Raw genomic sequence first — 27,841 nt, 5'->3', positions numbered from 1 at the left:
AGTTGGATTATTAGTTTGTGTGTCTGTGTGTCATGTCTTGTATAGATTTTATACAACGTTGTTGCACTTTGTTTGAACAGATCTTTTATTTTTGCACCCTTTTAATATCTATGTTGACCTGAAATAAAACGTTCCCTGAGCTGCTTTTCTTTAGTCTTCTCTCATGACTTTGTTGTGATATGATGCTATTGAACCCTGTTTTCAGTTGTGTTGTCTTTTCAACCTCCCATGTCGATCAGCGGCCTGACTTTTAGTTTGCACGTTTGCAACGTGCTCAGAGGTGTCTAACTTATTAAAGGTTGTTAAAGTTAATGTGTAGACAAGATAAGAGGAAGATTACGTCATCCAAGACAACATTTTGCCTTTTACCTCCCTAAAAGACTTTTATTTCAACGCTGACATTAATACATTTAAAACTAAAATCTTTTCAATACCCTGAATAGTTCATTCCTCACCCCCTCACACACACACACACACACACACACACACACAGAAGATCTGTCACTTCCATTTAGAGAAACGCTGCCGTCACACACAAACCTAATGAAGTCTCTCCACACGCAGACTTGAACACTTTTACTCTGAGCTCTTGACTCATGAAGCAGATGTGATGATTGATATGAATCTAGCAGCGCAGGGTGATTTCTATATCCTCTGCAAATAGAGAATATGAATCATGTATCTGTTGTTTGCTCGGTGCCGGTGCTCTGCAGTGCTCACACAGCCTGCGGCATGAACGTCTCCGAGCAGATCCTTTAGTGTGCAGAGAGCTTCTCAGGTCGTGAGTGAACACACACTTTGCTTCTGCTGCAGCCGTGAAGGATCTGAGCGATGGGACTCCTCCAGCACCAGAACCTGACCCAGCCAGAGGTCACCCACTGGGAGTCACCACCACACCTATCTTCATCCGGTACTGCAGCATTTTACACTTTGGATTTTTCTTTACTCTCTCGGGTCGCAAAATCAAACATTCATAACTTGTGAAGCCGGTCTGGTTTCCACCGCGGTGAGGACGCGGAGAAGATGTCCGACGGTCTGAATTATTAACGCGCGCTAATGCAACAGGGCCCGCCAAGCTTTTACGAGTTTATACTGCAGCACTTACTGTCCATGAATGAAACATCTCTTTTCATGTGAAGCCTTCGGCTCCATGACGGTTACGTTCCTGTCCGTGTTTGAAAGTGTCTGATTCTCGTCCTCTGAGTGGAGAGAGCAAAAGGTCCCGGCAGCGCCGCGCTGAGCTGTGAAACCATCTTGTACCTCCTCTCTCCTCCTCTCCCTCAACAGTTAACAGCACCATCGTCGTGCTGGGCGTGCTGACCTTCGCCCTGCAGCTGTGTTTGGTTCTGCTCTGCATGCTGAGATGTTGGAGACTGGACATCAGAGTGCAGGAGGCTCTCAAACGCCCGGAGAACAAGCTCACTGGTGAGCGTCACAAAAACAACCAAGTATAATACATATATAAAAATAATGCAACTCTAGTTGTGAGTTGTTTGCGAGAAACAAACTCATTGACAGTCTCTCATTGAAACCCTTTTAGTACCTTAAAGTATTACTGTGTCGTACCTCTGGGGCTGATTTTGGAGCAAATCCTTTTAGAAAGTATGAACACCAACAACCAGGGATTGAAGCAGAACATTTCCTTTGATCATTTTTTGGGGGGGAAATGATTGCTTCTATCAATATTTCAAGAACGTTTGATTTGGAGTTCTTGAAGATGTTTAGCTCACGCCTCTGTTCCTCTTCCCGTTCCTCCCCTCAGCGCCCTCATGCTTCCACCGAGACGTTTGCAAGCAGGCCGGCCTCCAGCCGCGGGGCCACGGCGCTGCTGCTCCGTCACCCGCCCCTGAGTATGAACCCATCATGCGCTCTGCGTTCCCCCCCGTCCTCTGGGACCTGGTTCAGCGCTGACAGCTTCCTGACGCCGCCGCGAGAACACCGTGAAAATAATGTACAATGTCGTACACGCGATGCAATGACATGTGTGACTTTTTAAATACTTTTTTAGAGAACTAGGATATATTTTTACGATTTCAGCAATTAAAAAATCAAGTTAAAGCTGCACTAATGTGAACAATGGGTCAATGGATAGCTTCTTTTAGCTCATTGGCCTGCAACCTTCATGAAGACTACGTACAGAGAGAGACAGATCTCCCAGAGCAGCAAAGACATGCATTGATAAAAGGACCTGTTTGTTTGGTGTATAACGAGGCGACACGTGAGCCATGTGAACTTTGACAGGGTTGTAGCATGCACGTCTCTGCTTGTGGAAAAACGTGGTCTGAGAGCATCTTTAGGAGAAAACCCCTGAAGGGTTCGTCCAGACGTGTGCACCGTTGGACTTACCCCAAACAGCCATGAACACGGCGAAGAAAACGGTTGCTCCGTTGTCAAAGAGATGGGTGACCTGAAGAGAGGACAACAAGCAGCCGAAGAGCAAAGTCTAGTGAGGAAAGGATTTATGGTGATGGATGGTCATAGTAAAGCTTTTATTAGCGTGCAACCTGAAACTAAGTACTAAAAATAGTAAACTAATTACAACTTTTGGTTTCGTCACGTTATGCCATGTGGCCCAAAAATACTTCTCCCCCACTGACTGACATTGAGAAATAGACGTCTGTAAATCAGTGTACAATAAATATAAATGTTTAAGTAAAGCAAGTTTCCGGTCCTTTATTAAATGATGGTGTTATTAAAATGGTGCATTGATCCAGAGTTATGCGCCACAATGTTTCTACAGGAGCCCAGAACGGACAAACCGAACGTGAGAGAGGGGCCGTCTGGCTGTCACGTTCCCTGAAGGCCACCGTAGTTCTTCCAGAGAGAGCGAAGGCAATAAATATCACGACGACACCCCGCTCCTTGAATATTGATGCGTCTCTGCTTCCATTGCTGACCGCTACATTCCTGACTCCATGCTGAATGTGAAAGTTACATATTGACAGCCGTCTGTTGGGAGTGTTTGGTACCTTGGCGTAGATGCAGCTGTCGGACAGCCTCAGGTACGGGCAGTACTGGTCACAGATGGGACACATGATGATGTCAGTGGCCTGGCAGATTTCTTTACTGGAGAAAACAAGCAGCCCATCACACTCCAGTTGAGTTGCATCACAATGTCGAGCAACGAATGATGATTCACGCAAGCACAGCGCTGCACGTGTGTGTGTGTCTGTGTGTGTGTATTCCTTCATATCTGAGTTGTGAAAGTTATGTTATTCGTCTAAGAAAATAATTGAGTTTACACGTTTTATTCTGCATTTACAACATAAGCTTTTACTTTAACCTGCTCCTTGAATATTGATGCGTCTCTGCTTCCGCCTGCACACGTTTTACTTCATTATTTCATTTAACAGGCGTCCAAAACATCGAGTACCACGGGACAATTTCACACTCCGTCACCTTATCTATCGGACCGAATGACTTTCCACTCAGTGAAGTTACCTGACCTCTTCACTCAATAAACATCTGATCTGCAGCTTAAAGCCAGGCCTGTTCTTCTGGAGAAACTCTTTAAAACATATATCTTTTGAAACGCTTCAAATACAATACTATACATGTGTGAATTATTTCAAGTCAATCGTCCAATCTGAGCGAGGGGCGTCACTGGTCCAACTCCTAGGGGGCGCTACAGAGACATTTCTTTTGACACAAATTTGACGCCTATTTCATACGACTATTTTCTCCAGGCCTGACAAGCGTGCGGAATTTGGTGAGTTTTGGAGGATGACAAGTCCCCCAAAAAGCAGTCCAAAGTGGAAAAATACAAATCAGAGCAATAACAGAAACGGAACATTTTCAGTAACAGGAGCTTCCTGATGAGCAGAGAGGAGGGGTGTTTACCTGACCTGGCAGTGCTCCAGAGTGAAGAGGCCGTACAGGAACACCAAGAGGCCCACCAGCGCCGCCGGGAACAGCATCCCCGTGTACCAGCCGAGCCAGGCGAAGTACAGGCCGATCTTCTCCCCAAAATACCTCCTGGAACACAAGAGCAGCAGTTCCAGGACGTCCTCCACCGCGACACAAAGAGACATTCATCCATCGATTCAACGTGTAAAAAAACGCAGATCCAGCCTATACAAGATGATACTCTACTGCCCGTGGTGCTGCTTTGATTGCTGAGAGCGACTTGTGAGTTACCTGATGAGGTCCAGCGGCTGGTACTTGTACCAAACCCCCCACCAGGCCCAACACTCGTACAGCAGGTGCCGGTGGTTCTCTGCTCCGTGTGTTCGGATGGAGTTTTTGCTGTGGTAGCTCCCCTGTTAGAGTCCACACACACACACACAGACACACACACGGATACGGACACGCGGATACGTCATCTATGTGCGTGTATGTATTGCTGTAATGTCAGTGCATGCGATCCGGGACCGCACTGGAGACACAACTACAAGTAATGACTTTAAAAGTGACAACATGTCATTGATGAATGACTTCATGAAGAGCCGCCAAATTACCTCGTGCAGAGGGAACGCCGCCTCGTACGAGTTGTTGCTCAGAAGACGATTCAGCCCTGAAACCAACAACAGAGCGTTGAGAAAGAAGAGAAACAGACGACTGGTCTGAACATTGCAATCATCTGCACGCAGATTATTAGTCAGCCCTTTATTGAATCAAAAGATAAATAAGATAGATGAGGGAAACATAGGGCAGGGAAAGGAAATAAAGATTCAAACACAGCTTCTCAATATTATCTTCTCTTTTAAAATGTTTTAAATTAATTCCGTTTGCCTCACAGTTCAGAGAGAAGGAAACTCACCCATCTTGTTTTTACCCTCCTCGTATTTGACCCGCTGGAGGATGTGGTGGACGATGCGACTTCTGGTGGCGTTGCTGAAAAAAGTGTCTTTGTTGTGGATGATGAAACTGCAGAGAAACGCACCAGTTAGTATACATCTGTCTGCTGTGCACGACACTGCTCATAGAGTAGACACTGCTCATAGAGTAGACACTGCTCATAGAGTAGACACTGCTCATAGAGTAGACACCTCTCATAGAGTAGACACCTCTCATAGAGTAGATACTGCTAATAGAGTAGACACTGCTCATAGAGTAGACACTGCTCATAGAGTAGATACTGCTCATAGAGTAGACACTGCTCATAGAGTAGACACTGCTCATAGAGTAGACACTGCTCATAGAGTAGATACTGCTCATAGAGTAGACACTGCTCATAGAGTAGATACTGCTAATAGAGTAGACACTGCTCATAGAGTAGACACTGCTCATAGAGTAGACACCTCTCATAGAGTAGACACTGCTCATAGAGTAGATACTGCTAATAGAGTAGACACTGCTAATAGAGTAGACACTGCTCATAGAGTAGACACTGCTAATAGAGTAGAGTAGATACTGCTCATAGAGTAGACACTGCTAATAGAGTAGACACTGCTCATAGAGTAGACACTGCTAATAGAGTAGACACTGCTCATAGAGTAGACACTGCTCATAGAGTAGACACCTCTCATAGAGTAGACACCTCTCATAGAGTAGATACTGCTCATAGAGTAGACACTGCTAATAGAGTAGACACTGCTCATAGAGTAGACACTGCTAATAGAGTAGACACTGCTAATAGAGTAGAGTAGATACTGCTCATAGAGTAGACACTGGTCATAGAGTAGACACTGCTCATAGAGTAGACACTGCTCATAGAGTAGATACTGCTCAGAGAGTAGATACTGCAATTAGAGAAAGTAGATACTGCAATTAGAGAAAGTAGATACTGCTAATAGAGTAGAGTAGATCCTGCTAATAGAGAAAGTAGATCCTGCTAATAGAGAAAGTAGATCCTGCTCGTGTGTGTGGAGAGTTCCAGTTTGATAGAAATTCAAGTAGAAAACTACTTTAGCGCAAACAGAATAAGTCGCACCAGCCTCCTCTGTTTGATAAAGTTTGAGTCATTTCTGGACACGGGCGTTTAAAGGGCGGTTCCGTAATGAAACCAAACTCACTGGTGAATCCTCGACCGACTGAAGGGCGCGGTGAAGCTCTCGTTCTCCTCCAGGTCGGGCAGAGCGTCGTTGTCGAACTTCATGGGCTTGCGCGGCAGCCAGCCGCGGAACTTGTTGATGCGCTTCTCCATCCTGCAAGCGGAGTCTCTGTTAAAGCTGCCGGAGCCGAGCCGAGCCGAGCCGAGCCGAGCCGAGCCGCTGCTGAGCCAACACTCACCTGCTCGTGAACTTGTGCCGGCGGTGCATGTAAAAGATTTTCCTCCTGGAATATGCAGGAGGTTGGGAATGATCAACTTAGAAAAGTTCAGTAATGAGAATAATAACACAAACAAATACAACAACTACTACTACTACTACTACTACTACTACTACTACTACTACTACTACTACTACTACTAATACTGATACTATTACTGCTGCTATCCATGCATCAGGTATAAAGTCTACTTTTCCCCCACTGTTTCTATTGCTGTGAACATTAAAGGAAGCCACTGGAGTTCTCCGGCCACTAGAGGCGCTGTGGAGCAGTGTTTTTATGAATGGGCCTCCTTGGTTTTGTTTTTTTTAAACACATTTCTGCCGCTGGTCTCATGCTGGTCCGCTGATTGGCAGCTGGGGGGCGGTGACACGCACAAAACGTTGACTTTGCAAATATTCTATGAGGAAGCGAATGCATTTGAATGATTTTAGACCTTTAGGAAGCGCTTGTAAATGTTGACAGGACTTTTGTTTTTTTGCTTACAAGTAAACTCCTGCGGGTACGTTTTTCAAGTTCCTCTTTTCTTCCACAGAACAAGGCAGTTCTGTGTTTGTGGTTTGTCGTCTCACCTGAAGGGCATGCGGATGTTCATGAGCTCTGCGTAGCGACAGAGGACGTCCCACGGCGCATGGAGCTTCAGGAAGATCACGTCGCTGTTAGTCAAAGAGGCCTGGAGGAGGAAACCCAACGCAAGAAGATAAGACAAGGAACAGAGAGGACCACCAACCGCATCACTCGGTACGGGAACGCAGAGAACCAGATGGAACAAAAACAATTCCCCGCACGGCACGAGCCGGCTGCTGGAGGAGGCGAGGGCCGCTGTTCCCCCTGCGCGGTCTGGATAAGGACGACCTTGATGCCACTGCATCAGGAGTTAATACACACACACACACACACACACACACACACACACAAATCACAAACATCCACATGTTCCACCCGTTTAAATTCAAGTCTCTCCAGGAGGAAAAGGCCATCAGCACATTTCTATCGGCTGCGTGAGCGGCTGTCAGAAGCCTGCGAGGCTCGGAGCGTTTTTTTTTTTATAAATTCAGCCGTCTGGCAGTTGAGATTACATGCTCATAGGACTGAGCACTAAATCGCTCCTTCACACAAATTGCTATTGATGTTGCTCACGTTGCCCTCTACGAGTGCGGCCGCAGGTCTGCCAGCGTTGATCGCGGCAACTTGGCCAGAAAGAGAAAAAAAAGAGACAAAAACGTACCGAGCAGCGAGAGCAACAACAACAAAAACAAGTTGTTTTTGTCAACACAGAGATGGAGGCCTGATGTGATGAGAAAGGTTACGCTTCAAGTGGAGCACCCTCATTATATCTTACGCCCCGCTGACGTGCCCTTGAGCAAGACACTTAATCCCCTCCAGCTAAATAAACGTTAAATTAATCATGGTGGTGGAAGCTTTTATAAATATAAACATGCGCTCGTTCAGTACATGCTGTGACTCAGGCTTGTGCCTGATACAATTACACATCACAAAGCGGCGACAATCAATATCTTCACATGAAGAAAGGATCATGTCATGATGTGTGATGTGAAAGCTGTTGCTTGTAGAGATGAACATGAGAATATTGTACCAACTTTGTGAAGCCTTGCAACTCATTTTACTGTCTTTCAGCTCGGCAACTCCACTGTTTTGGTTCAATCTCCTCAAAGTTGCTTCCAGCCGATCGATGCGGTTGTTTTCAGCGCAATACATCTGTGACACATCTTTACGCTCACTGCTCAGCACCCGACAGCAGGCGGACCCAGCTGGCGACGAGCTGGTGAAGATGGCGGAGCATCGAGCACCATGTCAACGTGATGAAGGAAGCAGTGAGCGTGAATGTTGGTGCTTTACCTCCTTTTCCATCTGTAAGCCCTCGGCGCGGATGTTCCGCTCAAATATCTCCCTCTTCTCCGACTGCGAGCTGGACTTCCTGTAAACCAGGATGTAGTCGATGCGACTCTTCCCATCGCTGAAGCACAGGCCTCTGGACTTGCTCCTCCCCTGCCAGACAGACAGACACAAACCAGGCGCGATCAGTAGCGGCAGTCTGAAACAGCATCATTCACTGTGGATGGAAAGGAGCAATGACCTCTGGGACGCCGGCATCCGACTTTGTGTTGTCGTCGAGGATGCTGCTGTTGGTTCCCCGGTTCAGCAGGGTGGAGTCGTCGTCTCTGGACGGGCTGCTGATGCCCTCTGAACTCTTCCTTTCCAGCAGCACAGTGACGCCCTTCACAGCTGGAGGGAAGAGGAGCGGCGTGTAAGTCGTAGTGCCGCCGGGGTGCTGACTGAATGTTGACGTCGGAGCAACATTTGAATCTATTTGGAGCCATGTTTCTGGCCACCAGTCAAATATTCACCTTCCCGTTACCTCTATTTCGCTCTCGATCAACTGCTGTGGGGAAACATATTTTTGGCTGTTAAATGCTCCACTTTGTTGAACGGCTCCTTGACTGGCTAAAGAAACCAAATAGTGAAGCTGCAAGCCGTAAAGCCAAGAATAGACAACGAAGAATGGGTTGATGAGTCAAGAACCGCTCTGGGAGTCCTTACCAAAGTCACTTCTTACGTCAAACATAGCAGTTTGACTCATTGGTCATATCCACAATATTAATCCATGTTTAAAATACTACATTTTAAGGAGGCGTCTTGAGAGACGATTTGTCTTTGTGCTCGTGACATTCAAACAGTTTTACTTAGTTTAGTTCACTTGGTTGGGTTCCACCAACAACACACTTGGTTAGACTTCAGGAAAGATTGTGGTTTGGGTTTGAATGACTACGTTACTGTTTGTTGCGTAACTCGCGTACATGTAAACGTTGGTTTCCGCTCCAGAACAAAGGGTGGAGGTAAACTAACTCAACGTTGGCTCAAGCGGCGGCCTCCTGGGTCAAAGCAGCAGACAGCAGTACCACAGCATGGCAGGACTTCCCTCACTTACACGCCACAAAGCCACAAAGCCACAAAGCCACGAACAAACCAAGCTACAGGGAGAGAACAGGAGGTCGGAGCCCTCGCGCCTCACCGAGCGGCGGCGCATCGTCTTGAGTGCTGGAGTCCTCGGCTTTGGACGAGGACTCCTCCATGATGTCCGCCTCCGCGCAGGAGGGGAAGGCCAGAGGTCGGTCCGCGGCCTGGTAGCCGGAGGCGGAGGGCTGCGGCGGGGCTCTGCGGCGGCGGCGAGGGCTCCTCCGGAGGGACTCAGACCCATGGAGAGAAAAGCTCACACCTACAGGAACACAGGGAAGGTTTTTTCATTCAGGCTTTGTGTCGTCACGTTTTGGAGTCTTTCTAACTGGGAACTGGCAACGTGTCCCTTGTGTGACCATCTTCAGGTAAGCTAGCATCTTACAACCTTTCTTCTTTAAGCAACAACTTCTGTTGACAAACGCAGAATTCATGACTGAAATTCTCCCACAAATGCCATCCCACCAACGCAAAGCTGTGTTAGACAGCACTTAACATACGACAAGTGTACTACATGTGTACTACAAGTGTACTACATGTGTACTACATGTGGGGTTTTCCTCAAAGACCAGTCTAATACCAGTTAGACTGTTTAAAACTGTTTAAAACTGCATTTATCCATTTAGGTGCCCACTTGGGGAGCAGCTGAAAACACAACATTAGCCGTGTTCCCATCAATAATTCATCATTTTTTTCACCTTAGAAAGGTTGGAAAAAGTTGTTTACATGTTGAATACATTAGCATTCATCATCGTTATGCTTCGGGCAACTTCAACTTTGCCCCATGGTTCTTCTAAAAATATGGATAAGAGAACCGTCAACTAAAATATTCACAATGAGTGACTATTTTTGGGTTATTGCTTGTGTCTCTAATGATTGTTCCTTTATAAAATGTCATGCAACTAGCCGGGGTCAAAGTCCATGTGAGCAGTAAACGCAAAAACATGTCCAGAAAACTACAAACTTTCCTTCTGGGTTATTGCTGTCGTCTAAAGGCAAAAGTAAAAAGAATGGACTGAAAAAAGAGGAGAAAGAGCAAGTAAGACGTAAGAGAGAGAGAGAGTAAGTCAAAGCTGGAAGACCCACAAAACAGGACAAGACAATGACAGCTCTGTAACTTTTATCTCCGTAATGAGGATTAACCTTGAAAGACTTTGAAAAGACACTCTGCGGGAACGCACAAGCTAATTGGGTCTATTTGTCAAGTCGACTGTGTCCTTTTGAGGGGAATTATTCAAAGCTTAGCAAAACAGCTTAAATCATCCATCTTCATACGTCTCTATCTCTTCCTCTCAGGTCTCTTGAGACTTGGAAGACTTCCGTGGAGGTGGGTGGCTGTCTTGGGAGGTGTGTGCGCTGGATTTTTGTTTGTGACATGGAAGGTGACTCAGCAAAAAAAATAATCTGCTGAGCCGCACAGGACCGGGGGCGGAGATAGAGGTTGGGGAAGCGTCTCGGCTCTTTAATCAGCCGCTGATGCTCTGGAACATTGCAACCGATGGATGCGGCCAAGAGAAACACGCACCAGGGGAGATATCGGCGCTCGCGGTCCCGCTCCTTTCCTCCCGGCGCTGGGAAGCCATTACCCACACGGTAGCTGCAGTGGTCAGACGGGGAGGACTCTGGATTCACCAAGAGATAAAGTTGCACGGCACGCCAACGCCGGCCTCGCTAGAGACCTGCTTCCTATAAATATTGGCTCTCAAAGGACTGACACGCCACATATTAGCCGACATCTTGTCGCTGTGCCGAGACATCGGCCAGTCAAACAATGTATCCATCAAACTTTAACGGCCCTATGGTCCTCCTGTAACGCGAGTCACAGCGGAGGCCACGTGGTGCTGAGTCTTTGGCAGCACGCAGGAGTGTTTCCTCCAGAACTGTGGCAGTAATGCAGCTGAGTGTTTTATCAGCTATTTGATACATATCACACGTCTGTTTCCCCATTTCCTCTTCTTCCTACAACACTCAACAAATTACAAACGCGTGGCTACTCACTACAAATCCAGGCAATATGCACAACTCAAAAGCTGTGGATGAACGCTCGCAGTATAACGAATAGCGAACAATAGGCTAGCTGCAGGAATGCTAAGGAAGAGTAACTCTGACACGCTCCTGATCTTTAAATTGTTTCTAGCACATTGATTATTACCCATGGGAAGATTTCCTTTAAGATTATTGTAACATTTGCAAAAATGACCCCTACATCTTAAATATCTACTTTTATGGAGAGTTTATCGTCATCAATACATTAAATTAATCAGCACAATAGTTTTGAATCAGGTAGTATTTGGAGTAAGTAGTTCATGGAAATGAATGTGTGCAGAAGTAAGTAGGCTATGTCTGTTATTTCAATGAGCCAGATACATATTTAATCAGCATTTTATACGCTCTCATCTCACTTTCAGGTTTTAGTTTGTATTTCTATATGTATAAGCCACGAAGCATTTTAAGGACCCTTTTTACCCTCTTTAAATGTGATACTAAAATCATAAAAATACATTTGGTTTGGCTATAAATTCCTAACACAATTAGTCTGCAGTACCACAATTTAAACAACAAGATCAAGGAGACAAAGAGACCATGACCACATTAAACGACTTGACTTTCTAATAACACATTAAGCCCCATTCATTGTTACATTTGCCTTCTTAGTTTGTGAGGCAAAAAAACAAACCCATTGTGGCTCCTCGCACGCTACAAATACAGCCTGGAGATGACAGCTCACACTGAGGAGAGAATAAAAGATTGCAGGAGGAAAGGAAGGAAGGGAGTAGGAGGTGTGTGATGTGTTGCCGAAGGGATCAAGTGTCAGTGACTTGTGAGGAGGAATAGTTCCACCTGGATGCTCCCATCATGCCTCAGGGTGGACGGAAAGGGGGAGGGGGGGCATGATCTCCCTGACAGCTAGTAGACACACACACACACACACACACACACACACACACACACACACACACTCACACACACTCACACTCCGAACTGAGCCATGACCCATTTCTGTGTCTTACAACTGATGCAGCATGGAGGATGAGGAAGTGGAGAGTATGAAAAAAAAAAAAGAAGTACAATCACAATCAAGAGGAAGGGGGACAGCTCGCAGAGAGAAGATGAGAGTGTGAAGGTCAAACGCTTGCATGGTCACAGGGACAAAGTGCGCCAAAGATGATGGAGCAGCGTAAAGAGGAGTGTGAGCAGCAACACATGAAAGAGAGCACTGCAGCAAAAGGAACAGAACAACATCCAGCCGGCTGAACAAGCGCCTTTGCTTCAAGACAACTTGACGACACTCACCGCGTGAAGGTGGAGAGAGGTGGAGAGGCAGCTTCACCCCTCAGGGGGGAGGAGATGGAGGGAGAGAGGGGGGGCGGGAGTTTGGGTTTGGGGGGGTCTTCCCACCAGAGCCGCAGCAAACGCCGAAGCAGCCAGAGGATTGTATCCACACACACACACACACACACACACACACACACACACACACACACACACACACACACAGCAGTCAGCCCTCCTCCCCCCCGCCAGCCCCGACGCGCAAAATGACCTCGCTGAGGAAACAAACACGACGTCCCGCGGGGAGGTGGGGGGAAACCAGCATCCCACTTTTTATTCCTCACTCCTCATCGCCGCATCCGTCGAGCTGACATCCTTGTACACACACACGCACGCACGCACGCACGCACACACACACGCACACACACACACACACACTGACACGCACACCCCCACACAGACGGATCTGTCACAGTGTAGATGCTACGACCAAAAGCTCTTCTCTGGTGGGAAGAAAACACAAGCATGAGCAGGATGTTTACAGTGTGAGGAGAGAGAGAGAGAGAGAGAGAGAGAGAGAGAGAGAGAGAGAGAGAGAGAGAGAGAGAGAGAGAGAGAGAGAGAGAGAGAGAGAGGAGGTGCGTGCTGTTCATCAGTCTTCCCTGGCAGCCAATCAGAGGTTAAGCTGCTCTGTCAGCAGCCAATCAGGAAAAAGGGTCCGTGGCAGTGTTGCTGTGGCCCAAAACAATGACAGTAGAGATGACAGTGTCAGCGTGTACACACACACACTCACACACACACACACACACACACACACACACACACACACACACACACACACACGTACACGGTCTGTATCGAGGAAAAGGTTCACACTCTTTCCCAAACAGATTCATGCGTCTGTGTCTGCGCTCAATACAAGTGTCTCAGATGCAAATGAAGTGTCTCAATACACATCTGCTCCTTGTAATGAGGCTCACAACTGAACCAAAAAGTCTAAAATCTCTGTATGAATGTGATTTGTTTCACACAGACGAGGACGCCTCATCTTAGTGTCGGCTAAATGTGACAACGAATTTGGACTTTCTCTAGTCTTTAATCTCTTTTGCCGATGGCATTGAAATAATCATTAACGTGTTGTTTTGTGAAGGTTATCTCACTGAACAAAAGGTGGAGGTAACATCAACTTTTGCTTGCAACAGAGCTTATTTTCTGCCATAATCCATACAGACTGACGCTAACTCCTGGGTTGGTTTTGCAAAAACAAAAATACTAACTGATAAGAGTGTTTAAGAAAGCGGGTATACTGTGTACAGTCCCTCCCTCCCACCCAGCAGGCGGTGGGCTGGCTGAGCTGGTTCACCTGGTGCTGATGAGCTGGCCCAGGTCTCTGAACTGCGTCCTTGTTTCCATCACTTGAGTCTTTTCCTTGCGCCTTCGTCCCTCCCACCAGAGACGCACGGAGAGATGCAAGGAAACCACGCGAGGTGAGAGGACACGCGGAAATATGTTTTTAAAGAGAAATCAGACGTCCTTTCCTCTGGAGCGTCACGTGAAGCGACGGCGGATTCAGATGACGGCGGCCGCTGAGCACAGCTGGATCAGCTGTCAGTCGCTTTAACAGCTGGAAAGACTTATGACGCAGTCTGTGTCTGAACACGTGATCAGTGGAACAGAGTTGTTTCCTGGTCCGGACAGTTTTCAGCAAACATTTCAATAACAATCAATAACAATTATTGTATCATATTGTTTAGGCTCAATGTTTCAGGTTAAACTTAAATCATATCTGATCAAACCCGATCATCAATGATCCGCCTTGACTGGATGGAAAGAGGATACATGTTGTAAAAAGCGTTTAATCTGTGATCCGGCTTCACTCTGATATGAAACTCGGGCGACCAGTCGGATCAGCTGCAGATAACTGGAGGACAGTGAGGGGGCGTCAATCTGGCGACGAAGAACAACTTCCGGTTCAATCGAGGATCGAGGAATCGACAATTCAGAGACTTGTGATGTAGCGATGGTCTCCTGGTCTGACTGCTGACTTTGGCGTGCAGCATCTTTATTATCAAGAACATTTTTTAATAAATGATTTTATTTTTCACCCTCACTATACTGTGTCTATATATATAGCTCATATATTTTTTTTCCATTGCTCAGTTTAACTCCCAGACCCGTCACACAGCCATGTACAAAGTATATTGACCTCTAAAGGGCTCCCCTCTCTGTAAACTGAGGCCTGGTGGTTTTTAACAAGCGCTCTACGTACTCGTGCTGCTGTCGCAGAGCGTCTCCTGACTGGCGCTGCGGGTGGGCAGCGGGGTGATTGACAGCGACGCCGGGCAGGACACCGGCTCCAGGTGCTCGCTGATGGGCGGCACGGCGGAAACCTCGGAGTGAACGCAGTCCGGACTGGGGAGGTTCTGGTCGCTCGCTGGGAAGGGACTCTTCCAGTGGGAGAAGCCGATGGCCACTTGACCCCCGAGGTCAAACCCTGCCGAGGGACAACAAGCAGAAGAAAGAGAGATTAGGAGGAGCTCTTTTTAAAATCTTAATCATGCGATCATTCAAACCGCCAACTGGAGGATGACGATGAGTGTGCTTCTGTCCTTCACACATGATCATAGGGGGGTTTTGTTTGGTTGCACCGACAATAGAGGCTCTGACCTCTTGACAGACACGGTGTAACGCTGGTGCATCCACGGCAGTTAAAAGTCAAATAACGCAGTAATCTCTTTAGCAACGTTGCCCTCTAGTGGTGGAAGCTGCCGCCGTCATTAAAACAGCCAACGTCAACTGTCGTGAGGCTTTTCTCTGCACCTCACTGAGTGTTGCAGCTGCAAGCGAACATGTTTACAGAGAGCAGCGGGTGCTCGGCAGCCATCCCATCACTCAAGTTACGACTTCTACAAACTAATGACAATATCCATATTTTGCATGACAAAGACTGACACAGGGAAAGCATAAACTACCATCATGTTTTTTGTTTCCGACTTGGATAAAGAAGGAATCGGTAAAGCACCTTGGCAATGGTTTAAGGAACAACACATGATTATTGGGCAGGAAGCTGAAACAGCATGGCTCGCATCGATTCAGCCCTTAGTCGGCTTCTCTCTCTGTTTCACGAGGCCTCCGAGACCCATGTGACCCCGCTGTGCTCAGCTCTGGGTTGGCAAGTTTGCTGAGCTCCTTGTCTCTGGCAGGTTGACGGGGCCAATCAAGTCTGCAGATTTAGTTTTACTTCTTCCAAACACATCCGTGGCGCTCCAAATTCACCTCAAAATATGTTGTTCTTTCAGTCTTTCTCATCCTGGTGTTTGCTATTCATGCTCCCGCTGACAAACAGCCCACGCTGTCACGAACTACACTTCCTGTACTGACTGGAGGCTCTACAGATATGTTTGAAGTACATATTCAGGCTTTCAAACCGACTTCACAGTAAAAACAGATTAAGAAGATAAAGATATAAGCTAATAATAGTAGTAGACTATTAGTAGCAAGTAGCTAGTAGCTAATAAGTACGGTGTAAAAGTGAATAGGAGACAATGAAATGAAGGAACAACACTGTTCCTGTAAAGCCAGATAGGCCTTTACTCAAAGATAAATCTACCCTTTCACCTACAGTACAAAACATTAAATCTAACAACACTATTTACAGTTGCCCCATTACCTAAAGTGTAATATTTCTATATGTCTTGTGCATTATTTTATACACATTTAACTGTAATTCAGTCTGACATGCTTCATTGAGTAACTTTTAAAACTATTCTGTTAAAAGTTAAAATGAAGCTTTGTGGCTTACATTGTTTCCATCATCCCTGTTTGGACATTAAATATCCAAGCACACCGTTACGTAACACACCGGGGTCAGGTGGGACTAGGGAACTCACTCGACCCGCTCACCTCCTGGATTCCTGTGAAACCCAAAGCCCGGCCCATTTCGGAGAAACATCAGCAGTGAACAAACAAACCCCGATCAATAGCAGAGTAGGGGAAGGCCTGGCAGTCTCGTCGCCTCCCAGCTGGCTCCTCACGCAGCACATTGAGCCGGAGGATAGATCGTGAGGTAAACCTAAGCTATACATCTCATATCAGCTGTTTTACGGTGGCGACCGCGTTGGGCGTCCCCAAAAAAAGATGTTTGCGCTCAAGCCAGCAGCTGTGACAACGAGAATGCCGAGAAGCTCTTTATTGTCCCTGCGGGTAATTTGTCTCGTGAGACACCTTTAGGCAAGAAACTCTGGCTGCTGCTCGGAAATTATAAAAAAGATATTTGTCGGTGTGTGAAAGTTTGCAAACAAGAACAGGAGTGCAGTAAATGAAGCAGTATTTTACTTATTTGAACTTCTCAATCCAGGGGCTCAAGGGACACACTAGTTTATCTCAACCTCCGTGTCTGAAAGTAATGCCCACATTTTTTATTGAAATTATGGACAAATGCCCAAACAACAAAAGGACAAAATAAGCCTGGAGACAAGTTCGGACAGGACTGTGAAAGCTTTACAGGTGGGGGAAAAAATCAATACAGCAGAGTATCGCAATAGTTTGCGTGGCGATATTGTATCGATACGCGGGAGCCAAATATCGATCTTCTATGTAATTAATTATGGGAGGCATCGGAGAAAGAAATAAGTCATGCGCCGTCTGTGCGTAAATGAAACGTCTGGACTTTTTTTTAAGACGTTAAAAAAAAGTATTAATCAAACTGGCTAAGTGTACTCTTGTCGCGCTGGAAGCGATACGGATTAACAGACGGCCGTGTTAACTGCCGACTTTAGGCTGAAAATGAACACGACCGCCTGTTAATCCGTAACATTGTCATCCTGACGCAGGTCCTGGAGAAGTCAGTGAAATTTCTACGGATAATATTATGAACCCAGACACGACGGCGTTTGATGCTCCGACGTCTTTGGGATTTCCTCAACAAGTATGAAGCAGAAGTAGTGGTTATTTTTATGTAATGTGGCAGAAATAAAAACACTTTTTATGGACATAAACCACAGAGATAAGCCCCGCCCCCTCTCCTGGGCGTCTCGCTAGAAAGACACGACTATGCAGACTGTAATACAAACAGCTCAGTTTGTCAGGTGCAACATGTATGAAAGTGTTGGTCAGTTTGTCCCATTTTCTGCAATAAAAGTGATTGAAGTTAGATGAAAAGAATGAAAACTTTATCTTGTTAGATGACATATGTTGACAGTTTTCCTTTGTGGCCAATTTGCGGTAATAAAACTTATTATATCACAATACTTGATGTATCGCAGTATTGTGATAATATCGTATAGGGACTTAAGTATCGTGATAATATCATATCGTGGGACCTCTGGTGATTCCCACCCCTCGCTGATGAGTCTTTTTTTTCTATAAAGTTGTAGTAGTAGTAGCAGTAGCAGTAGTAGTAGTAGTAGTAGTAGTAGTAGTAGTAGTAGTAGTAGTAGTAGTAGTAGTAGTAATACTATGGGTAATGGGAGTAATACTGACATTTCAGCTCTTGGTTGGATATTGTGTCAGTTTTCAAGGCCTTAAAATTGAAGAAAGTCTTGTGAATCACAGTTTAAGTGAACACTATCAAGGTCGGTGGATTTCAGATTTTGGAAAATGCTCCACAGACTGTCAACTCAAAATATATAGGCTGTCGATAAAGTTGGTGTAACACAATTTTAAAAAGCCATTAAGACCTGCATCGAGCCAACAGTCCTCAACATCCCATGAAAGTCACCTGAAATGGCGGGAGGGGCGGCGGTGGTAATCTACACCTGGCATGTATCCGAACGACCTCCAAACACTCAGGGCGCGCGCAGCCTTTTCGTACATAGTGTATTCTAAGCAATATCTATGTCGCAGTCATCAGAAAAAAAAGTGCCCGCGTTGGCTCTCTGAGGAGCGCGAGGCCCAGATACGTAGCACCTCCTGACACCCTCGGAGGTGAGACAACAAATGCAGGTGCAGGTATCTGGGCCACACGAGGAGGCACTACAAGTTTCAGCTGAGTGCCTACAGAGACGTTCAGTGGGAGTCCTTTAGGCGGATGCAAGAGAGGCGGTGTTTAATGTTTCCACCTGTGTTGGACACCTGGATGTGTCACATGATGCAGAATATGAAATAGCCAGAGGATAAAAGGAATATATTTTTTGCAGTGCCCTCATGGTGGTAGATAGGGCTGTACCAAAGAGTTCAATCACGTTGACGTTCAAATTCTATAACTTCTTTTTTTTTTTTTGCATGTTTGTTCTGTTTAAAGACCATATTTAGGTATTTGTGTGATCCAAACATTTTTAATAACTCCAAAGCATTGGGAAGCCCAATAAATAAATAAATTAACATAAGATATATGTATTAATTTCCAAACGTCACAACGTGTTTTTATCTCACGGAATATTCTGCTTCAATACAAATATATTGCGTGTTTTTTCCCTGCCGTCAGAAAACAGTTTGCTCTCTCTCCTGCTGCACACACAGGGAGGAACGCACCTATACAAACCAGATGTAACAGCACCATAAATGATTCATATCACCACAATAACACAAAATGCATTTGGGCTCGGAACACTAATATAGGATATTACTACTGCTCCTTCAAATACCAAGGATATAGGTCAAATGCAGAGAATGCGTTTCATTTTTCATTTATATATATATATATATATATATATATATATATATATATATTACTGCCCCATTGGATGATCACATGCTCTCCAGGAGGCCCTTCCATTGGAGAGGACTTGATGAAGAGCCCTTCAGGCTACTTTCTACGTGCTGGTGGCCCATCCTGTGCAGCTCGGGGCCATTTATATTTTTTAGTTCCTGCACATCAGACAGCCTGCAGCTTGAATGTCAAAGAATGACATTTGCTGTACGCCGAGCTACAGATGCTCTTTACTACGGAAAAAGTGTTGAAAAGTAAGAGGGGGGGCCTTGTGGTCATCCTTGTGGAGAAAACACCGATGAGCTACTTGGGCTTTGAGGATGTGATCCGATCCCAGCTATTAAATAAAAAGGCTGAATGCCTCCCTGTGTGGAGGTGAGCGGGATCATCCTTTCTTTCATTACACCAACATCAGGCTTTACTTCCATGTTGCTTTTATAACTTTGTCAAATGAAAATGTAGCAAATAAAAAGACGGATATAAATGTTCTAAATTGTTATTTATTATCAAAATAATGAGGTGTACATCATCAACCTGGCAAAATAAAAGCTGCAACTAATTCATCAAAACTCAAACAGGAATTAAAATTCCATAATTTAATGTATATCACAGTTTAATTGAATTAATAGGCCCAACTGTCATCACTTCCTGATCCATCAAAGCATTAAAGCATCAATACATTGATGTATCGATGCATCGATGTATGATGCATTGGATTAAACATGTGAGAAATGTAACACGCTTCAAACAAAGTCCCAGAGAGCGGAGGGGTAAATCGTGAAAAATGTCGTCCCCCAAATTCAATGTCAGACTGTTGAGGCTGTTTTCATACTGCTGACAATCTTCAACCTCAATCTGGACAAGCGTGAGCTTTTTTTTTTTTACACGTAAGAACACCTTAGCTGATAATAATATGAGTTTATCGACATTGGTCTGTTTTGTTTCATGTGATGTCTGAAGGTCCCTCGGCAACCTTCTGAAATTCACAGAAAAAAAAGCAGAAAGCCGAGTCAGCACAACCCGAAAACACAACAACCTAAATCCAGCTCTCAGCTGTGAGGAAGTAAAGTCCTGCAACAATGAAGAGGGGTGGAATTAATGGGAGATTGTAATCGATTGGAACTTTTAAGCACCTCCAGCGGTGCTGACTGGTATTTTCCTCTCAGGGCTTTTAAATCACGGGTGGCTAACACTAACTTTTCATGTCAGCGTGCGGGACAAGACTATAGATCTCTCCCTTTTGTTAAAACCAACAGCCTCAACAGTTCAAAGCTCTCCCTCAGCACTTCATTAGTTCTTTTGATGTTGTTTTTTTTCCAGCACGGGGAGAAGAGAGGCCACACCTGCAGCAGCAGCAGCAGCTGAGGCCTCAGCTGAACCACACAGCGCAGCTGCCACAGCCTCTGAGAGACAGAAAAACAGGAACAGTGGTACGTCAGGGGAAATCTTTCAAATTTCTTACTGCTTTGCAAATCCCCTCCGCCTCCCCCGGCACTTTGTCAGTCAGCTTAGCATTAATACAGCACCACACGGTTCTGCAGTAAGTCCTCTAACATGTTACTGGAACCCACCCAGGTGTACATGGTGAGTTGTGAATCATTTATACTAACTTTTCCCGTAATGTCACAGCAGACATGTTGACGTAGTTAACGTACGCGATGGCTCCGTCCTGTTTGAGTGTCAGAGTCTGCATGAACCACACAGGGACCCTGAAACTGGAGCAGTGAAATGGATTTCGGCCATCATCAAATTCTTTATTGGTACTTGTGCTTTTCCTGTTTTCTTGCTTCAGTCAAACACTTGTGTTGGCGTTTACTATGTTGCCTTATTGCTTTGAATGTGAACAGAATCGTAGTTCATTGTGTTCACATCGCATCGAGGTCGTTTCCTCGTTACTCAGACTTCCCCTGCTCGGTTCAGGTCTGTGAGGGTCCGTGGCAGCAAACAGGAAACATCTTATGATTCAATCGTATTATACCTGATAACAATAAATAAGGGGACGAAACATATTTTTCACTTTTACATATATTCAAAGTTAGTCAGCGATTTGCACTTACCGATGGTGATCTGACTGACGCAGCTGTAGAAGGTGCCAGAAGAGGCGTTGTAGCTGCTGCTGCTGGGCTCACGGTCTACGACAGGGCGAGAGATCATCATGTACAGAGTGGCTGCAGGTAGACTCCTCTATCCAAAGAGACTCATTGTGCAACAAAGACATACATTTTTTATTCATGAATTCGTCGTAGCATAGGCGACCGCCACAGTTTGAATGACTTTTGCAGCCGTTGCTCTTGCAATGAAGTTGAATTTCGAAAAATCGAAATCCCACACTTCCGAATGTGTGCGCTAAGCCCGTTGCTGTTCCTGTGGGCTCCAGAAAAGCCATGACCCTGCAGCGTTACGGGGAGTGAAGCCCCTAAACCTGCAGCGTTAGTGCCCTGCTTCACATCCAGCCAACAGGGGGACAAACCCGTGACCTTGGCAGAGGTAAGGGAATACAATCCAGGAGTTTGGCAGCGTTAGTGCCTTAGTAGTGAAATAATCCACTGTGGATACAATCCACAACCCAAGCAGTGATATGAGAATGAGCCCTTAACCCGGGAAGACAGGAAGAGACCCCTGTATTTAAGGGAATGACGCCTCAATTGGTGCCAGGGTTGTTTCCTCGATTTGATGAATTCATCACTTTGGCCAACGCAATGTCACAAAATAGTGAAAAAGCCCATCACATTTTCCTCGGCGATGTCGCGCAGTGCGTTGTTTGGTCCGAGCAACGGTCCAAAACCTCCAGAGTTTCACTTACAACGATATGAAAACAGAGAAAAGCAGCAAAACCTCACATTGGAGACGGTGCAACCCAATAATTTGAGCAGTTTTGCTTAAAAGAAGGTTTGAAATGTTAACCGAGTGGCACAAAACGTTGATGGAACCCAATTCACAATTTGCTCAGTTTATTTGCGGGAGTAGAGCTCAAGCTGCTTGTGTGACATCGCTATTGCCATCACAGTATTCCATGATCTGATGGGCTGGTTTGACACGTCTTGCTCTCAATGAGGTCCCAGTGGGAGCAGGAAACTAAAGGGCTAATTTGGAACGCCAAGCAATCAAGGCCGCCGGAGGTTAAATGATTCATCTGTCTCAGCAGAGGAAAGGACTTCCTGTGGCCCTGCAGTCGCTGCTTCAAGGTGCCGCCTGACATTTTTTTGCGTTGAATAAAAATGCCCATTTAGCAATTTAAAGAACTTTTCATCTCCATACTGTGTAATCTAACACCCACGCGTCCAACATGAGCAACTGCAGCACAGCGAGACATTCATCACTGACAGGAAGTCTTTTCAGTCCAGGCTTGCACATTTGCGTCCATGTTACGAGATACACCTGCAGGTATCATTCATTACCTGCGCTGTGGGACGTCGTTGCATGGAACGGGACAAACCGTATCAGCATCTAAAGCAGCGTCCAGTGAAACCCATAACTTAGAAAAATGGTTTCACATCATTCAAGCTTCGTGTACAAAGTCGTTTCAGTCACAATCTTAAAAGACTCTTCACAGGTTGATAGACTACTGTTTTATTGTGAGCAGCAGATAAGGAGCCATCTAATCTGATGCAGCAGAGGTGATGTTGGATTTCAAAAAAATTAAGACGACACACACATGAATAACCTCCATCTAGTGCACACAGTCCAAAACAACATCCCACTGTATCTCACTTGCAGCCCATACTGGCTGGTAAAGAGTAGTGAGCGATGAGTCAGCAGTCAATCACTGGCAGTATATAACAGGCAATAAAAGGTCTTGTGAGAAAGTGTGTGTCGGTGCAACCACAAAGGCTCCTTGATCTATAAATGAGCGCCCAAAAAATGATGCGGTTTGCTTTCAGCAGCATGCAAAACAGCCATGGACAGAAACAGAGATGCAGAACCACACACACACACACACACACACACACACACACACACACACACACACACACACACACACACACACACACACACACACACACACACACACACACACACACACACGACCTCGACCAATCTCATTAGGATCTCATTATCTCTCGGCAGAGAACATAAAGAGCACTTCATGAGTGTGTTGGCTGAACAACTTTGGAGTCAGAGGTTGTCATGTAAGGTCATCCAAATTCCCTCATGAAAACTAACAACACCGCACAAGAGGCTCTAACTCCTATACTGAAATAATAAATCACTAAATTAAACAGTTTTGGGAACAATCCAATTCCAAAGCATCTACCACGAGAAGCACAGACGTGTTCATCCCTCTGGTTTGATTTCAAACTCACTGAGGGAGTTGCTCTTTATGGGACACTTCATGTGAGACTATAGTGATCATATTTCGCCACACCCTCATGTCCGGCCACGCTGAACAGTGACATTACAAAAAAAGCAGGGGATGCATTATCAAACACACGAGCACACGTGAAGAGCCATGTTGCCGTCATCCTCGTCCCGTCCCCGCATCGGAAGTCTTTACCTGCAGATACGGAGGAGAGGCGCGTCGCGATGGCGCGGTGAGGACTGCGCGGGCTTCCCGGGCAGACCCGCACCACCTCCTCTTGACATTGCACACACATGACCTGGTTCTCCGGATTCCCCCCGACCTTGCTGCAGCACACGTGCTCTCCCGCGGCCTGGATCTTCATCCCCGCGCTGATCTGCCGGACCAGTCGCATGTCCGCTCCTGCTTCGTGCTCCAGCATCCCTCCACGTCCTCCTCCTCCTCCTTCTCCTCCTCCTCCTCCTCACCGGCGGCGGTCACACTCTATTCTTATTACGCATGGCTTCGGCGTGTGAAGGCAACAACTTCTAACGCAGCCACGGAAAGCATCCTTTAAACTCCACCCACTGCTCTTGAGCCAGAGCACTGTTTACTCCGCGGCTGCTGTCCGCAGCAGCTCCTCCGCGGCAGCCTCCCTCGGCTCGTGCTGGCCGCTGGTGCAGTCTTTCCCTCTTTACGCACGACTGCAGGCGTGGCCGCTTCACGTGGCTGATGGGGTCGCGATGTCAGGTTCCCGTGGGGAAATAAAGTGGTACCAAGACCAAGACGTTGTAAAATGAGGTCTCTATTAAGTACCACTGAGACTGTCTCAGTCCCGAAAGGATTACAACCCCGAAACTAATTTATTACGCGTTTTCTAGCCGCTATTAACCAAAGAAACAGAGACAGATCACGTAGGGATAGCCATCACATTCCCGCTCCTTACTTACTGTAACAGAGAAAAAATGTTTGCAACTTACAACAAGAAATCCCCAAAAATAAATAAATATGACTTTAAGTCAGGACATAGTCAAAAAAGATATACTTTATTAGAGAATATGCCCAATATGACGTAGAGGGGAGAACAAGTGTTTTCATTTGTGTGTGTGTGTGTGTGTGTGTGTGTGTGTGTGTGTGTGTGTGTGTGTGTGTGTGTGTGTGTGTGTGTGTGTGTGTGTGATGAGCAACACTACAATCGATATGTTTGCAGTAGGAATGAAGAAAGTGACAGGAAAGAAGAGCAAACAGACAAACGTACAAAATAAGAGGAAATACAACGAATAAAAATAGTAAAAAATAGAAAATAAGGAAAAATAATTAATCAAAACACGCTCACTCACAAACACACACACTCACAATATGTCAATCACCTGTTGACGATAACATTAATGTGTCAGGCCGGATTCCTTCAAGTGAGAGTTGTTTTGGTTAATGTGCGTGTATCCACCACAACACAAGGGCCCAAAACATCTGTTTCCTTAGGTTTCTGATGTAAATCCTATAATACTTTAGATACATCACATATGCTCTACAGCGAAACCTCAGTTAATACCACAAAATGAAGAAATCACTAAATTAAACAGTTTTGGGAACAATCCAATATGACTGTTTCACCCCGTTTTGGGTCCCAATCTGGCCAAGAAGGCCAAGAAGGCCATGGCATGACCAACAGGTTGCTTTAAGAAGAAGAAAAAAAATTCAGTTTAAGTGACGCATATATGAACAAATGTAAAAATGTAATAAAAGTTTGTAAAATCCCACGAACGGCTCAGTATCAATTACAAACAAATGAAGCTGCCGCATTGATTTTCCTTCTGATGCCTGACTGGAACAAAGGTCAGGAAAACATTGTAACGTGCAGAATTTATCTCAACCAAATTCAATTAAAGGCTAAAATACTAAAACAGAGTATAATCTCTGGCCTCCAGCTTTGGCTGTACACTATTGTACTCTGAGAGCGTTTGAGGGAGAACACGCTTCACTTGAGGAAGGCCCTTTGGCTCCAGGGAAATAGCCCAGATCAGTCCAGTAATAACTCAGCGATACTGCAGCGATCCTTTATATTGTTCCACATTCACAAGCCGGCTGTGGACCCGACTCAGCTGAGCAAAGTCCAAACTGCTGTATGGTGATCAAACCAAGTCATCTGAAGTTATAGCTGCTGAACTGGCTCCCTGTAAAATCAAGATTCACATTTAAATCTTTTTCCGCATATACAAGGCCTTAATTTGTGATGCGCCACCATATCTTAAGGAGCTTATCGTACCATATTCCCACACTAAAACTGAAGATCTGCCACCGTCTGTTCAAGTGGATGTCGTTGAAAACCTTAACAAGAGCCGTTTCAGTACTGTGGTGCTGACGAAAGCCGGACTGGAAGACATCAAAACTGTTATTTTTGGCCAAGAAGTTGTTCAGCTGTTGAAAAGACACATTTTCCATTATTTTACTTAAAAACTGGAGGTTTGATGTTGGCCTATAGTTTTTCAATATTTCGGGGTCTAAACTAGCCTTCTTTAGGAGTGATTGAATAACTGCAGTTTTTAGGGCTTGTGTGAAAACACCTGAGAGAAGGGATGTGTTTACAAAGATCAGTGGTCATGCAGTGTGAAATATATTTTTAAAGGTGTGTTGGTAGAATATCTAAGCAGCAGGAGGATGTTTGCAGATGGTGTATAATGTCTTCCAGGCTTCTTTGGTTAAATGAATGAAATTCTGTCATATTTGAATGGATGCTATTTAAAGATGGTGACAACACATCCTGTGGTTGGTGTGGAGTCCAGGTGGATTGGAGCGTAGCCTTGCATTTCTAAGTTCCACATTATAATTGCGAAGTCTCTCTTTATAGATACCACAGTGAACCTGGAGAGTAGTTTTTTGCCAGCTGCGCTCAGCTTTCCGGCACTTTTCTCTATCTGGACCGGTGTGGCATTTCTCCAGGGGGATCTTTTCTTACCCGAGACAACCTTCACCTCGTGGGTGCAAAGGCATCAATAACATTTTACACTTTAGAATTGAAGCCATCCACAAGATCATTGACTGAGATGCAAGAGAGGGCTGATGTGGAGGAGAACTTCTGAATAAATAGTTCACTGGTGTTTTCAGTGATGTAACGCTTTGTCACAACCTCGGTTTGGGCATTTGTGTGCAGGGAGATTGCACTCTCAAAGAAAACACAGAAATGATCAGAGAGTGCAACATTAGTCACAGTAACCTTGTTGTGGGTTGGACCTGGTACATGCTGAGTCAGATCATAGTGATCAAGGACACCACAGAGCTCTCTAGACCCTCTGTCCTGGGGATTATCAACATGGATATTAAAATCACCAACAACGACAACACAAATCAATACACATGATAGACAGCAGTTCAGTAAACTCATCAAAGCAGGTTGCACAGTATTTAGTTGGTCTGTAAATGTTGAGGAATAAAACTTGAGTGGAATTCAGAGCCACATATTCAAAGAAAGTAAAATGACCAAAAGACATTTGCTTGCATTGAAGAGACTCATTAAATAAAATAGCAACTGCACCTCCTTTCTTATGCGCTCATGTTTCTCTCATGAAACTGAAATTGGGAGGTGTTGATTCACACTGTAATGAACACAATCTGCAACTGAGTCTCTGCTGAGGTAAGACATGAAACGCTTAAACAAAATATATGTATTTGAAGTTCATAATTCTCCAAAGGTAATATGACACTATGAAGGAGTTGTAACAGTGTGTAGAGGTGTGTTCTTTCTGGCCAGTACCGGTCTGTGTCTCTTGGTACCGGGCCGCACAGAAAGAATGAATAAAACAAATTTGTCCAACAGAAAATCAAGCCAGGAAAGATGTTTTATTCTGAAAAACGACCGGATACATCCGGTCTGCGCGTAACCTCAAACTGAATAGCTGAACATGTCAAGAGGTCACGTGTATTACCCTAAAAATGAAATTTAAAAGTTTGTTTCAACTCTGCCGCTCTGGATTAAAACTAAGGCAAAGTATCCTGAGCTTGCCCAAAAAACACTGCTTTTATTTCAACATCCTGTCTTTGTCCAGCGGGTTATAAATTAAGCAGAAGACTGGACATAAAGGTCTAAATTACGGAGCAGACTGGACATAATGAACACACGTCGGGTGTCTCCCGTCATCCTGAGGTGAACCCGGTCAGTGAACATATCCTCACGTAACGGGTCCGTGACGCATGAAGGTTTGGGACCGCTGGACTACAGGATGTAGAGGCAAATGCAAAATATGGTGATTCTCCAAACCTGCTTGGTGGAGTCAGTGTTCCACCACAGTCCCCGATGGGTTTTTTTCTTCTAAAGACAGATTTTTATTTATAGCGAGTAAGCAAAAGGTTCAGGGGAAATGTATAGGAGTAAAAGTATCAGTTTTCTTGGTAAAATGTAGTGAAGTAAAAGTAAAAAGTCAACAGAAAGATAAATAGTAGAGTACAGATAAAATGAG

General features: G+C 45.3%; 1 protein-coding gene across 1 annotated transcript in view; it reads right to left on the bottom strand.

The window, feature by feature from the left end:
* The window catches only part of LOC137791431 (anoctamin-4-like), a 34,645-nt gene extending 10,816 nt beyond the window's left edge, over nucleotides 1-23,829 (bottom strand). Inside the window, exons 1-15 of the mRNA XM_068586385.1 lie at nucleotides 23,604-23,829; nucleotides 21,166-21,240; nucleotides 14,729-14,953; nucleotides 9,245-9,448; nucleotides 8,309-8,457; nucleotides 8,071-8,220; nucleotides 6,783-6,883; nucleotides 6,172-6,216; nucleotides 5,955-6,086; nucleotides 4,760-4,866; nucleotides 4,458-4,513; nucleotides 4,138-4,259; nucleotides 3,841-3,975; nucleotides 2,970-3,066; nucleotides 2,347-2,407 (exon numbers count right to left, since the gene is read on the bottom strand). Coding sequence (XP_068442486.1) covers nucleotides 2,347-2,407; nucleotides 2,970-3,066; nucleotides 3,841-3,975; nucleotides 4,138-4,259; nucleotides 4,458-4,513; nucleotides 4,760-4,866; nucleotides 5,955-6,086; nucleotides 6,172-6,216; nucleotides 6,783-6,883; nucleotides 8,071-8,220; nucleotides 8,309-8,457; nucleotides 9,245-9,448; nucleotides 14,729-14,953; nucleotides 21,166-21,240; nucleotides 23,604-23,829 — 1,885 coding nt within the window. The remainder of the gene's footprint in view (nucleotides 1-2,346; nucleotides 2,408-2,969; nucleotides 3,067-3,840; nucleotides 3,976-4,137; nucleotides 4,260-4,457; nucleotides 4,514-4,759; nucleotides 4,867-5,954; nucleotides 6,087-6,171; nucleotides 6,217-6,782; nucleotides 6,884-8,070; nucleotides 8,221-8,308; nucleotides 8,458-9,244; nucleotides 9,449-14,728; nucleotides 14,954-21,165; nucleotides 21,241-23,603) is intronic.
* Between the last annotated feature and the right edge of the window lie 4,012 nt (nucleotides 23,830-27,841).

The sequence above is a fragment of the Clinocottus analis genome, unplaced genomic scaffold, assembly GCF_023055335.1.
Source record: "Clinocottus analis isolate CAN_PGR_092001 unplaced genomic scaffold, fCliAna1.0.p SCAF_20, whole genome shotgun sequence".
NCBI lineage: Eukaryota > Metazoa > Chordata > Actinopteri > Perciformes > Cottidae > Clinocottus > Clinocottus analis.
Note: the sequence above shows the minus strand (reverse complement) of the source record. Positions and strands in the feature narration are given on the sequence as shown.